Source organism: Channa argus, chromosome 5 (assembly GCF_033026475.1).
Source record: "Channa argus isolate prfri chromosome 5, Channa argus male v1.0, whole genome shotgun sequence".
Taxonomy (NCBI): Eukaryota; Metazoa; Chordata; class Actinopteri; order Anabantiformes; family Channidae; genus Channa; species Channa argus.
The window spans coordinates 16,162,858-16,177,185 of record NC_090201.1 but is presented as its reverse complement, the minus strand read 5'-3'; the positions used below and the strand labels follow the sequence as shown (position 1 = coordinate 16,177,185).

At 37.1% G+C, this 14,328-nt stretch overlaps 1 protein-coding gene across 11 annotated transcripts in view; it reads right to left on the bottom strand.

Annotated features, from left to right (window-relative positions):
- cfap20dc (CFAP20 domain containing) overlaps positions 1–7,673 on the bottom strand; it is a 35,230-nt gene extending 27,557 nt beyond the window's left edge. For 7 of the 11 annotated variants that reach the window (XM_067503687.1, XM_067503683.1, XM_067503685.1 and 4 more), the window contains exons 1-10: positions 7,050–7,250; positions 6,824–6,913; positions 6,110–6,203; positions 5,957–6,029; positions 5,315–5,429; positions 5,006–5,153; positions 4,533–4,679; positions 1,881–2,053; positions 1,640–1,748; positions 710–820 (exon numbers count right to left, since the gene is read on the bottom strand). In XM_067503687.1, coding sequence (XP_067359788.1) covers positions 710–820; positions 1,640–1,748; positions 1,881–2,053; positions 4,533–4,679; positions 5,006–5,153; positions 5,315–5,429; positions 5,957–6,029; positions 6,110–6,203; positions 6,824–6,913; positions 7,050–7,070 — 1,081 coding nt within the window. In that variant the 5' untranslated portion in view covers positions 7,071–7,250. Of the gene's footprint in view, positions 1–709; positions 821–1,639; positions 1,749–1,880; positions 2,054–4,532; positions 4,680–5,005; positions 5,154–5,314; positions 5,430–5,956; positions 6,030–6,109; positions 6,204–6,823; positions 6,914–7,049; positions 7,251–7,272 lie in introns of those variants that run through there. The other 4 variants (XM_067503684.1, XM_067503688.1, XM_067503694.1 and 1 more) reach the window with 4 other exon arrangements.
- Positions 7,674–14,328: the final 6,655 nt, after the last annotated feature.

The following is a 14,328-nucleotide window of genomic DNA, read 5'->3' as shown; positions in this document are numbered from 1 at the left end:
TGCAGTGGAGAAACATTCATAAATGAACTTCCAAAGCACGTGAACTCCTCTTGTGAGTACAATGAGGTAGTTGTGTGTTTTTGTGTGTTGTAGTGGTTCTGGAAGGTAGGTAGTACTTTGTTGAATATACTGCAGATGGCCTTGACATTGCTTATGAAAATTTTTTAAAAACGAACGAATGTTGTTTGTTGCATAAAACGAGGGCCATTAAAATTCATGCAATATTCTGAAGTGATCTAACTTATAAAAGAAGACTAGGAATAGGTACTTTTCTCCAGTTACTTGGTAAAATCAGAAAATTCAGGGTAGACTTCAGTATCACTCAACATGAAAGTTGTCGTGTGTTTTCATTTCTCCAGTTCTCCTGTTTGTATCCATCACTAAGGTTGAAAGTGTACATGTTTTCCTGCTGCTGCCTCCTGCTGTTGTGAACCCTCTCCATACATAGTAAATGTGAGCCTCAACTGCTGTAAGGTGATCTGTCTTTTCGGTTAAGCTCAGAGGTTGTGACTCTGCTCCCCTACCAACTGGATGGAGAAGTGCTCCTCTCCCTGGTTTAAATACTTTCTGTGGCCACCATGTGCAGCATCTAAATGCATTGTTAACCAAAATTAAACACATTAAGAACAGTACTATAGCATGATATATTCAGCATGCCTAATGCTACATTCCATCACACAATAAGAAAATATGCAATCATGCACATTACCTGATGATGCTACCTTCTCTTTTTCAGTACTGAGGACCCATAGATTCTTTGACTCCTGCTTGTCTTTTGAAAGGTGGGACTGTAAACTGCCAGGCGGTCCTACATGTAGTACTTCAATATTAGAAAAGCTTTAAAACGCAGTCTTACATTAATGGTATTAAAGTCTGCCAGAAGCATATTTATGAACTGCTTATACTCTGTGAAAACCCCCAATAATGAAAGCATTTAAGTAACTGCACTTCACTCATCCTTTCAACGCTGAACGAATATATCCAGCTACATCATGTTCAACTGAACTAAAGAATTTAAATAATTCACATTTGCGTTCAGTCATGCTCATAGTATAGTCTATTACAAATTATAAAAGCTGTTATTAAAGTAGGTGGAACACATTCTTTTTGTAATGCTTTTAGAAATTCACTGTACATATGAAAGGTGCTCTATAAATAAAGTTTCAAATGATTGATTGAAATTGTCTGATATATTATATGCCTTCCTGACTACTCCTTCATGATTTTTTTTATTTCACTGATTGCTTCATTTTTAAACAAAGAAAACTTATACTATGACTTTCTTTCCTCTGCAATTAGATGCTTTCATATTGCTGCTTTTCACAAGGGTTGAGGGCAAGTAGCAGCTCCCCTATTTGGCCAGATAAACAAAAGCTAGTTGGCATGGCAAAATCGCACTCAAACACACAACAATTTCAAATGAGATATGATGTATACTCCAAAACAGATTGATAATACTTTGAACTTTGCTTTAATTTTTTCATATAGCTTTATATCTTTCAATTCAGTTTTCTAGTGAGTGGAAAATAAACTTGTTTTTCTGTTGTACTAGTAAGTTATTATACAAAGAAGCACACTAATGAAGAATTTAAAAAGTGAAAAGTGCCCTTGGTTGCAGACTAAACAAAATCAAATTTACCCTCATGATGAGTGCATGATGGTGCTCTATGTGAGAAGTTCTTACAGAGGTTTGCAATGCTCGGGCTTTCTGCAGAAACCTTTTGGTTCATTCTAATAGATGGGGATCCCTGTGGGGAACAAAAAAATAAGAAAAACAAGATCAAAGACAACATATTCTATTTTGCACTTAAGGTAATTTATGACATAATGTTCCAAATCATTCTGAGGGTTACGTGTTATTATGGGATTCATGCAATTACCATATCTGAGATAAAGAGCGCACTGTTATTCATTCTGTCTGAGGCTGCACTGCTTTTCCTTCCAGTTGGAGGGGGTGGTCCTGAAGCCCTGGAGCCTGAGGCTGTGTGTGAAACACCCTGGGGCCTAGCTCGCCGATAACTGCTTGATCTGGCAGTGCCAGACTGATCAGGAACTGCAAGCATATTCCCATTATTTATTTATTAGTAATGATCACTGTTGTGGGGCTAAGACTCTTCTTTAGGGATGTTGTTGCATGTTGTGCTGATACATTGAAGTATTCTTTATAAAAACACAAAGATTATGTTTGATGTATGGTAAAACATGACTAATCCTTGGACTTTTAATTTAAGTAGAAATCCAAGTAGAGCTGCTACTTTGAAGTTGTTTGCCTTAATTATTATCATTCATACTGTTACTAATGATCAAGTAGTAACTGCAGATTCCAAAGTTTATGTTTCAGACTTTTAAAGTGACATAGTTCACATAGGTAATAAAATGCCTGATAAAGCCAGTTCTGTGTGAAGGACCCAGTCGAGTATTTTTGAGCTCTAAGAAGCTGCCTTCCCTGCCAACCACAAAGTCATTTCGAAGTCACTGTGAATAGAAAACATTTAAAACATGCATTTTTCATGCATTATATAAGGGAGTTTTTTAAGTGTGTTATATATGTTACCCCATAGGACTAATCAGAGACAAAGTCTGTTGTGTTTATTTCAAGTCCAGCTAGCAAATAGCTGACCTGAACACAACATTCAGCAGCTTCTGTGAGTTTAGTATTAATGAAATTTTACACACCATTCTGATAGTTCTGCTTTAAGTTAGAGCCTATTGATCACACTATTCAGTTCACACACAAATAAAATTGATGACTGCATAAAAATTAGGCTCTACTCCTGAGCTGATTAAGTTGATGATTTTTCTTTAATCTATCAATCTGTTCTATATCAACATGTGAAAAATAATGGGCTGCTGTGGAAGTCATGAGACAACGATGACCTGACCCTGCTGTATTTCTGCCAGGGCTCATTAGCGCCACCTCTGCTGATGCTAACAGAAAAACACACTTTTTGTCCAATCCTCATCAGAGCAGAGAGCAGGCACTTCCAGGGCATAGAACACACAGGACTGACAACATGACACAGACAGAGCTGAGATGGATGAAATTAAACAGAGGAAAGAGAAGTAATTCAATGGATTCAACACTGATTAAATTTAAACACCAATTTAAGACATTTGAAAATGATCTAGATGTAAGGTGATTGAATTTCAGTGTGTTGAACCCATAAAAGAATATGGTAACAATAAAAAATATATCTAATGATTGCTATTGTAAGCAAGCATTCTTATGTGTGAAGATTTGTTGACCTTGTGAATAATAGTATGTCCTTCATGTTTGAGCGAGATAATTAGGGTTTGTTTTTTGCAACAGAAAATGCTACAGCTTACATTTACCAGTTTTGCATAGATTGGGTATTGATGCAACAATAATCACCAAGCAACTTTGCCACAGTTAAATTGGATGCCTACTTTAATAGCAATCTTTTTCATCATTTGGAATGTTATGATAGCAATGCAGATGCTAATTATGAAAAGCTATTTCTTGCATGTGGTTACTGCTCTCTTCTATGGGCATTGCCAGTTGACTCAACATGACTTAGACAGCTGTCAGAACAAATAAATAAGCCCTGATAAAAAAGGCCACAGAGGCGGAGGAACTGGATTACTGGTGCATGTCTTTTTATATGAGGAGATAATTGCAGCTGTCTGAGTACAGGTGAGGTGCAAATGACCATAAAATGAAGACCACAGGAATTTCATATGAGAAAAACAAATTATTATCATCACAGTCTCACTTTGTTGTAAACACTTTCTCTATGCGTAACCATCTGTACCTTGATGCTACTTTGTATGTATATGAACTGTGGTGGCAGGCTTTGACTGATACTTGTATTATGAACTTTCACAAGTTCAGTATTTATGACAGAACTTATTCTCAAAATAACAAGTTCTATGAACCTGCTTTGATTTGTTTGAGAAGACATACACTAAAGGCATGGCCGAAAGCATGTAGACACCCAAATATTACATTTGCTTGTTTAGTTCTGCATTCAGAAACCTGGGTTTTAATATGCTGCTCTAAAAGCACCTACTCTTCTGGGAAGGTTTTCTATAAAATCTTGCTGGAGGCATTTGCTCCCTTTCAGCCACAAGAGCATTGGTAAACTGGCCACTGGTGTTAGATGTTAAAGCCGGGCTGAATTCCACTTCATCCTAAATGTGTTAGTTGGAGTTGAGGTCAGAGCTCGGTGCAGGTCAGTGAAGTTTTTAAACACAAAACTTAGAAAGTCATTTCTTCACAGACCTTAAACTGTGCAATGGGGGATTTTTCATTTCAAAACTGGAAAGGGCCTTCCCTAAACAGTTGCCACATTGCTGTATTCTATATAACTATGATTTCCTCAAACTGGAAATAAGGGGCCTAGTTTAAACCATGAAAACACCACTGAAACAGAACTAAAGTGTGGGGAGAGAAATAATTCAAGAGGTTTGTTTTGTTACTGTGAGTTAAAGGTTATTGTGAAACCTGAAATGCATTAAACTTGTTTTCATTGTTATTTATTAATTCAGACATGACAGTCAATCTTACTTACCAACGTCAGAGTTTAAAGGATTAGTACTCGTTTCTGCCTTCTGCAAATTTGCCATGTTCATCAACTGGGTTACATGCGTTACATCTGGTGGGAACTGGCAACTGCGAGGAATCAAGTCTGTGAGGCCAGCTCCACTGAGAAACATATCTAGATTTAAATGAGAACAATGTCATTCCTAATCACAGAATAAACCAAAAAGAAATTATCATGGCATCACATCGCATAACAAAGGTAACACTTTGATCAGATAGCAAATAGAAAATGACAAGCAGTGTCTCAACTTGCAGACAGTTTACAGAAGGTGTGCACTCAGTAGCTAGCACTGAATGCAGCTGTCGTCACTGCTGAGCTATATCACGCTTAGACGAAAAACACACTGAGCTCTCAGCCAGCGACCACAGCTAAATTACTGCCTTTATCTTTCTCAACATATATACACAATTCATATATATGTATATCTATTATTATCATACCATCAGCTGACATTCCTGTAGGCTCTGTTTTCATGGTGAAGATTCTGCGGACTTTACAGGTGGCAAACAATGTGATGCCATCCAGAGTCAAAAATCCTTTAAACAGTTCAGCAGTGAATGATACGAGGTCGATGCACAAAGTAGACCACTGAGAAAAACAGTGGGATTTTGTCATTAAAAATATCTGTTAGAGATACACCCCTGAAGGCCTAAAATGAAATATGAACAACAGAGATTTTTTTCAAAGTCCCTAGCTAACAGCAAATCTAAAAACACAAAACAAATATGTCTAATGGTTTACATGCTCACAATATTACGCTTCAATCCTACAAAAGGTATCTTTGCATGTAAAAGTGTAGCAGACAGATCTTTATGCACTGTTGATAAGTGAAGTCTCCTTTTCAGGTGCTCAGAGTCAGTTATCCTGTGAAGAACAGACAATAGAACAGAACATAAATTATCACCAGCATCAGTGGTTTCAAAAAGAACTCCTGACCAGAGAAATCCACAAATCTTATTGGTCTCTAAGGTAATCTCTTAAAGGTGTTTTCAGTTTTATTTAGTAGTGTGAAATAAGCTGTCATGACACACTCCAATCAAACACGAACATCCATATTTCTCTAGAATCTTAAAAACAATAGTGTCAGTAACTTCACTGTAAGAAATTATTTTAGCTTCTGAGAGTTCTCCTAGTTTTGTTTTCTATAAAAATTCACGTAGCAGCATCTCTATTTTATACCACACCCCATGCCTGTAATAAACTGAGTTTATGCATGATGAGTTTTGAGCACAATAAACACTTCCTAAAGACTTTAAATATAGCTGCTTGGACCCTTGAATGTTAAAAACGTATAGAAATATACAAGAGCACACACTTTCACAAATGTTCTAGGTGAGCTGTCATTTCTAATGTTTAGAAGACATTAAAAAAGACCTGACTGCAGTACTTACACAAGCTCAATGGAGAAATCTTTGCATGGAGGAATATTCACTTGAAGTACCAGGTATTTTTGAAGAAGCCCAACTAAGTCAAAAGTAAATTACTATTAACAAGTGGTAATAAAACAAGCATTGCTAATAGGTGCGATAATGGAAATGACTTACGAGACATTTTCCCATTCTCTGGCATTTGCATCTTGACTGTCTGGCTGCTTCCCTCCAGACAGTAAACAAAGCCTTTGACTTCTTTATTAAACTCCTAAGGGAAGATATATTACAGAAAAGACCTTGCTAAATATGACCAGTATTTTGTACCTGCAGTATTGCTGCTCCTAATCATTGCAAAGACATATTTTATGTGACATAAATGCATAAAAAAAACTTTACATAAAAGGACCACTGTCTGCAAGAGCAGTAAAAAGGCATCTACAATAAAATGACCTCACCAGGATGATAATTGCAGTCAACCTTTTCTGGCAACACAATTCAATCCGATATTTTTTCAATGAAGCCGTATAGATCCTATAAAAATGTGTATACTAGCATGTCTCTACAAACTTCTGATGCTGTGATAATGAAGTGAGGGGTGGACCGAGATAACAGGTACAGGAACATGTATCATCAAGTAGTATGTAGCCTTTACTAAAGCTGGAGACCTGCTCTGCCTTTGAAGCATGAAATGTTAGATTTTGAAACACTGTTATATTCAGCTCTGTCGCAACCATTTAGACCTAACAAACTAAGTTGTATTTCCTGAACTACATTAAATTGTATTTGTAAGCCTGTACATGCAGGTTTAATTGCCCTAAGGAACACATAGGCCAACTGAACCCAAGCATAATAGTGATATGGGATAAGCTAACAATTCTAAATACTCACCTTACGGATGGCTGACGGCCCTCCGCAAAGTTTCCATTTTGCTACAGGGTCTTTTCCCTGTCCGCTGAATATTTCCACCACAGCGCCACCCTGTGAGACATGGACTTGATTTTAACAATTTACCTATGCAGGTAAGCCAGCCCTTACCTGATTAAAGCTGCAGTGAAGTTCACAATTAACGCTGAGCTACATGTCACTTACCAATAATAAGCTAAACTAAACTTACCTGATAATTATTCCTGAACATGTTAACGTGGCGTCACCTTAAAGCTACGGAAAACGTAACGGGTCTAACGTCACCTCGGGTTTACCTAACGTGCTTAGGATACTGCAATGACTTTGGAGCACAGAAAATAAAGTTATCTTACACAATAATCAACTAACGTTAAGATGGAAACTGGTAGTTGTAGGACGTAAGCTAAAACCGGAAAATAGGTTTCCATGGTTACCTGGCGCTGTCGTGACAACGAGTGACGCGGCTCTTGCCTGGAGTCACAGTTCTAACCCTGCGGATACCGTAAAAAGTACTGCATGGCAGTCGTTTCTAACACCGTAGAATTATTTGTTACAGAATCCATCTGAATTCTGAAGTTATTTCCCGAATCCCTAGAGTCTCATATGCGTAGGGAGCCACAAATATTCCGATTTCACCCCGGAAAAGTATCATTCTTTATCTTTTCTTTTCTTTATCATTCATTTATTTCCACAATAACAAAGATGGTGACAGGAAATTACGTGCTCTCCTTGGTTTTAAACTTAAGTCGAGCGTCTTTTTGAAGGAAAGAAATTAACGCAATGTTAATAATGGTTGCATAATATTGTAAATAATAACTATAAAGACGATTGTAAATGGTAAATAATCCTTTCCTCGTGCGAATGGACGCGTCACTTCCTGTCACTTCCCTTGTTTTTCTGGATATGAAATTGTCAAACCTGAGAAACAGATTAAAACCATATTTTTCTACGAACAAACCAGATTAATTTTACCCCCAGATACCCAGAAGAGTCTATGTAGATTCAGGAAATACCTACAGAAATTAGGTGAGTACTGTAAAAACGATTGCACGGGGTTAGAAATTGTCGGAAGCGTTATTACTATGACTCCCGCGTATGTGACGTTTGCTAATGCATGAGAAAACACTAGCTGGAGCTGGGTAGGTAACAAAAACTCTTAACGATAATAATAATTTTATAAGTCATGTTGTGGTGTTTCAGTGAGTCACTTGGCCATGTGATTTTAAAATTTTAAAGTAGACAATATTAAAATACCAGGATGTAAACTAATGTTCTTTCTCAATAATTGAAACCAGTGGTGTGGAAACAAAAGCCATACACAACAAACAATAAGTAATTTGTGGTGCGACTCATAGCTACATATACTGCAAAAATTACTTGTTGTATCATTGTCACTCGCTACTGTGGGAGTCTACAGCCAGAAGTATAACTGTAGGGGCTTACAAGTTATTTATGCATATAAAGCAAAACAAATGTTCAGACACACTTGAGAACATAGTGAGTTGTATTGTTTTTGAATGCCACTACATTGTCATTCATTTCAGCATTAAGGCTTAGAATCATAAAAAGAAATTTCTGTTCTTAAAGCATTTTAAGAATGAATGATAATAAGAACACGTTAGACAAACAACAATTAGTTAGGAAGGCAATAGTGAGTACCTCTATTCTATTGTGTCACATAACAGGACGCATATGTGACTATTATCATCCAGGCAAAACATGCAACTTCCTTGGGGTCCTTGATGTCCACTGGCTGTGAAGAAATCTTATTTGTTTCATTTTTTCTGACGTGAATTATTATGTGTTGTTTTGTTCACTTTTTGTTATAGAGTCCTGTGTTAAAACCATGTTTAAAATGTTATGCAAATATTGTACATAAATAGATACGGAGATAATGAATGCAGAGTACTTAATGTAACAGTGGATATTCATAATAACTGAGACAATAGGGGTCTAAAAGTCATTTATCCCAGGGCCCTGGAAAAGTTTGGACATATATACTTATATATATGATATCGCTTTTCTGATATAATGTTAAGTATAATTGATTTTAGTTCATCTGCCAAATATGGTGCTTCTCCATGTACCAGTAGACATTCATGTATAAAATTCTCACTTTTTGCATTACAAAACTGGTTTCATCAAGTCCCCATGTTGTTATTCCTGTGTACAATACAATGTACATTTTATTGTAACTCTCTGTGTAGGCTCTACTCAGCTATATTTTATAGCTCAAAGGACATAAAATACAGTTAATCTTGAGCCACAACTAACAGACTGAACATTTACACCACTTCCTTGGCAGAATATATCTATTTGTTGTTCTTAATGTATTAGATCCCTTTACACATATTGGATATTTATTAAAGTTCCAAAATGTCAATTTTTTCTGTATTGACACATGTAAACATAATAAATAAATAAACATAATGAAGAGCGCTTACAGTATTAGCAGAAGTTTTAGTGGTAACAGATTTATGTAGCTGCATTACCACTGGATACAACTTATAATAATACTTTAAAGTGTCCCCTCCATATTACTGCTTTATTATGACAGAGAATGCAGAATTGTTTAAAACAAAAATAGCATCAATAGACCATGGCACAGTGAAAGGTTCATAATAGACTTTTTCTCTACAGGAATGGCTTGACACTGATTGGGACAGACAACATAATTAAAATAAAGGCTGGCATGCAGTGAACACTGATGAAGCTTGTATGGAGAGATCAGTTAATAAATCAGCTCTTGTTAGCATACTTAATTATGACTAATTATTCACTCATTATTTTGAAAAGAGTCTATTCATTTGCATCAGTCAAAACACGTCAATTAGTGAAAACTATGTTAGTTCTGATATGTGGTAAACGGATGGCAAGACAGATTTTATTTTTTATTTTTTTTGTTGTAATGACCATTCATGATGATGATATTCCTAAAACATTTGGTAAAACTATGAGGTTGTCATTGCCATGATCAGTAGTTGTGCATGTACATGATATTTGATATTTTTTCATCTGGTACAGATGAGTTTCATATGCCTTTCAGTGTATATTATACATAGCCAGCTGACCTTTACTGTATTGTTGCTGTCTTTTATTTTTCTATCTAAGGCTCCTGGTCATTGACACATGAGCAGTTTTCGTATTGTCCCACAACACACCTGACAACTTTTCTCCACCCGTTTCAAACTGCTTGCACTCGCTTCTTCAACTCTTTTCCACACTCTCTGTTGCTCTGAACCATTGACCCTAAGTACTTAAAGTCCTGCACCTTCTTCACTTCTGCTCCCTGTAACCTCACCGTTCCACTTGAGTCCCTCTTGTTCACACACATGTATTCTGTCTTGCTGCGACTAACCTTCATTCCTCTGCTTTCCAGAGCAGACCTCCACATCTCTAGATTGTCCTCCACCTGCTCCCTGCTCTCACTACAAATCACAATGCCATCTGCAAACATCATAGTCCATGGAGATTCCTGTCTAACCTCATCTGTCAGCCTGTACATAACCAGAGCCAACATGAAGGGGCTCAGAGCTGATCCTTGATGCAGACCCACCTCCACCTTGAACTCCTGCCCATCAGACTTTCATCACCTCTGTTCCCTTCACCTCCATGTCCACTGAAATCTGCACCAATCACCACTCTCTCACCTCTGGGGATGCTCTGCATCACTTCATTTAACTTACTCCAGAATTTCGTCTTCTCTTCTAACTCACATCCTACCTGTGGCTCATAACCACTAACAACATTGAATATCAATGCCTTCAATTTACAGCTTCAGACTCATCAACCTGTCTGATACTCTTTTCACCTCCAGAACATTCCTAAAAAACTCCTCTTTCAGGATGACTCCTACTACATTTCTCTTGCCATACCCATGGTAAAACAACTTGAACCCTGCTTCCAAGCTTTGATCCTTGCTAACTTCCACCTGGTCTCCTGGACACACAGTATATCCACCTTCCTTCACTGCATTATGTCGACCAACTCTCTAACCTTCCCTGTCATAGTCCCAACATTCAAAGTCCCTATTGTCAGTCCTACAAACTTGGCTGTACTGTTCTCTCTCTGCCTATGAAGACACTTTCCTCCTCTCCTTCTTTGACCAACAGTAGCCCAATTTCCACTTGCCCCCTGTAGGTCAACAGCACCGGTGGTGGTCATTATTAACCCGGGCAACCGATCTGGTATTGAAGTCATGATTAGCATGTTTAATTTGGCCCGTGTTTTACATCGGATGCCTTTCCTGACACAACCCTTGGCATTTATTCAGACTTGGGACTGGCACATGAAGACACTGGCTTTTGCCCCTTGTGGTTGCATTATTTCAAAAGACAAAATAAACAATGTCAACAAAATATCATCACTTGACAAAAAATGTTTTAAATGTTGTAAATATTAAGCCACTACATTACCATTGCAAACACTGATGCAAATAGGCTCAAATGAGGCTCAAGCATAATTACTTATCCCCTTACTCACTGTATGTTATTCAGATCCCTGTTGGTTGGTGAGTCAGTGTAGATTGTCTGTTTAACACAATTGCATCATTGTAGCTGTGCTTATAATTGAGATTGAGACCCTGGAGAGTTAAGTTCCTTTTTGGGAGGTTTTCATATTGTAGTCTCTTCATTCATTTGCCATCATTAATAAAAACACATAAGTTATGTGCTTTGTTCCCACTTTCACCTGGCTGACCCACTTTAATAAAATTGAAAACAAGGACATGCACTGTTCATTTCCCCTTAACAGTAGTGACCATGTTAAATGCACAACCTTGAATATCCATTTTTGTAACATAGAGACTTGCCATGTCAAAAGTTCAAGTTAAAAGACAAGTTAATCAAAATAAGAATCTGTAATGAGGGTCAATAACACTCTCCGGCTGCTTAGTTTCTTTCTCGCTGGTGACACTTGGGACAAATCTCAGTGACCTCTTTTTGTATTCCACAAAGCCATTATTCTAAACTCGAATAGAAACTAATTGGGCAAATCACTAAGCCTCTAATTCTTGGTGTCTCTTCATGTTCCCCACTAGTTTTAGCCTAATATCTGTTGTCTTTTGCCATGATGTATTGCTAATATTTCCTCTTCTTAACTCAATGTCTTGCCTGAAAAAAGAAATTGTTCACATCTACAGTGCACCGGTCAATTATTTTATAGTCTCCAATTTAGCAGTGCACTCAGACCTTGAGTGTATGGGCTCAGCCTCTAGCTTAATAAACTGTATCACCTTCACAGCCTATTCTTCTTTTATATCTGAAGACATATTTAGGTCACTCTGTTCTTTGTTATACTGTTTATAGGATCACATTTAGCTGGTCTACTGTGATTGCCAGTAGTTCAATGTGACAGTGTCCAATGATTTTGCAATTTTCTTAATACATAACAACACTTTCTTGGGCTTTTGGAAACTTCACAGCTTTGATTTGAGAATGACACTGATGCAATACAAACTGCTGCATTTGTTTTGAACAAGATTAAATTATCATGCTTTACTGAGGCACTTGTACAGCACAGAGCCGTAACACTATTAGGCCAACTCTGCTTTTACTGTAAAACATTAATAATCTCAGCTGTTAATATTTACTCACTGAAGCTGACAGGTAACAACTAATGTCTAACCAATACTAAGTTGTTTCTGTTTTTAATAAATAAAAAAATATTAAAAACTATGTAAATAAATCTGTGTGTGTTGTGTGTGTTCTTGGAGGCAGTAGATTAGAGATGATTAGAGAAGTGAGTCTTAACTGTAAGATTGTGGGTTTATTTCATAAACCAGAAGGGTTAAATCTGTTTGGAACAAGTGTGGGGGGGAAAGGACTGTACTTGCCCATTCCTCATCAGTGCCACTAAGCAAGGCCCTTGATCCCAACTATTCCTGTGGAGCTATAGACAGAAGTGTTGATCCTTCTGCTGTTTCCCAATGCTAAAAAAAGACCTTTGTTTTAAAATAAAAATGATTCAAAATTACCTTTAGCTTGCAAATCAAGGTTTTTGTTTTATCTCCTGCCTTTTTCTTATTTTTTTGGTTACAGCCCACAAAGGTCTAAACATGTATCTCCTTAGAACAGAAAACCCTAGAAAGTAAGGTAGAAACAGATTAAGGCCAGGAGGCTGTAAAACTAGACCCAGGGTATACAAACCAGTCGGTAAGTTTCTGTCATGTGGGAGGCTGCTAATTTGTCAGTGTGCTGTTCCAAAATTGCATTTATGCTGCTCTGAAAGTATGGGTCGCCTCTACGAGAACTCTTAATTCACATGCATGGTTGGAGACAGACAGGCTGCTTTCAGTATTTAGGGATTTAAAGTGCAGATTTTGGACACTCATGTCTACAATTTTGGAGGCTACAGATAACTAGCCAGAACACAGATGAATACCATCAAAAAAGTGTCATTCTCTATGTTTCATCTTTAAATGCAAGTGTGCCCTTAGACAAGGCTTTGGAGTAGCAGATATTGATGAGTGTGTAAGCTGGTGATCTTTGAATCAGCCAAGACCACAAGGCAGATGATGAAAATGCATTACCTTTCAGATCTTTGTGAAGATAACTGGAGAGCTTGGCAGCAGGTCACAGTAGTTTAGCTCCAAAAAAGGAAATAGTAAAAAATGGACTGTGCCAAATTAATTAATTCCCGCCCCAGTTTAATAATAAATTCTGTGTTTTGTTTTGTTATTGGTCGATTGATTGGTTGATTGATTGGTTCATTGATTGATTGATTGGCAATTTTTCTATTCTAAGCTCTATTCTACGTTCCTGATATTTCCCCTTTGTTTTTACAAAAGACAAAGTATTGGCATCTGTTTTGGTTCTAGACCATATTGCAATTATAGCTCAATTTGCTTGGTTTCTATTATAATGAAGTCAGTGGTTATGATGATGATAATGAGGGCATTTGTTTCCAACAATACATGCATGTAGCATGTAGTTTCTCTTAGAACTGTTTATTAAAAACAATCAAATCAAAGCAGGAGACAGAGAGAGTCTGTCACCTTGGACTGAAAACACTATATCCTGCCTCATACCCTTTAGATTTCCAAAAAATTGGATTTAGCCAGAGAAATTTACGGCACCAGCAATTACTGCAAAAATCAATTTGACAAGAGTTGGCAATGTCAAAACTTTTATGTTGGCAGAGCTAATAGCTCAATCTCACCAGATTCTACTCTCTTCTACACCAGGTTTTGGCAAGACAGATAAAAGGAAAATTTAAAAGACTAATTTACTTCCACAGTGATGTTCAGATACATCAGTAATTGTTGTGCAATAAATGGACTTTTCTTTGCATACAGTAGTCTTCTATTCCAGTTCACTGGAATTCTTAAATCTGATATATCATCTAGTTAACCTATTCATCTGTTGATGATATGTTACTTAAGTCGGGGCACTTCTCTGCAGAAGTGGTAAAAGTACACAAGCCTAATATTCAAGTGCAAGCACTTGCCCTAAAATATACCTCTACAAGTGCAGCCACTTTTACTCAACTTG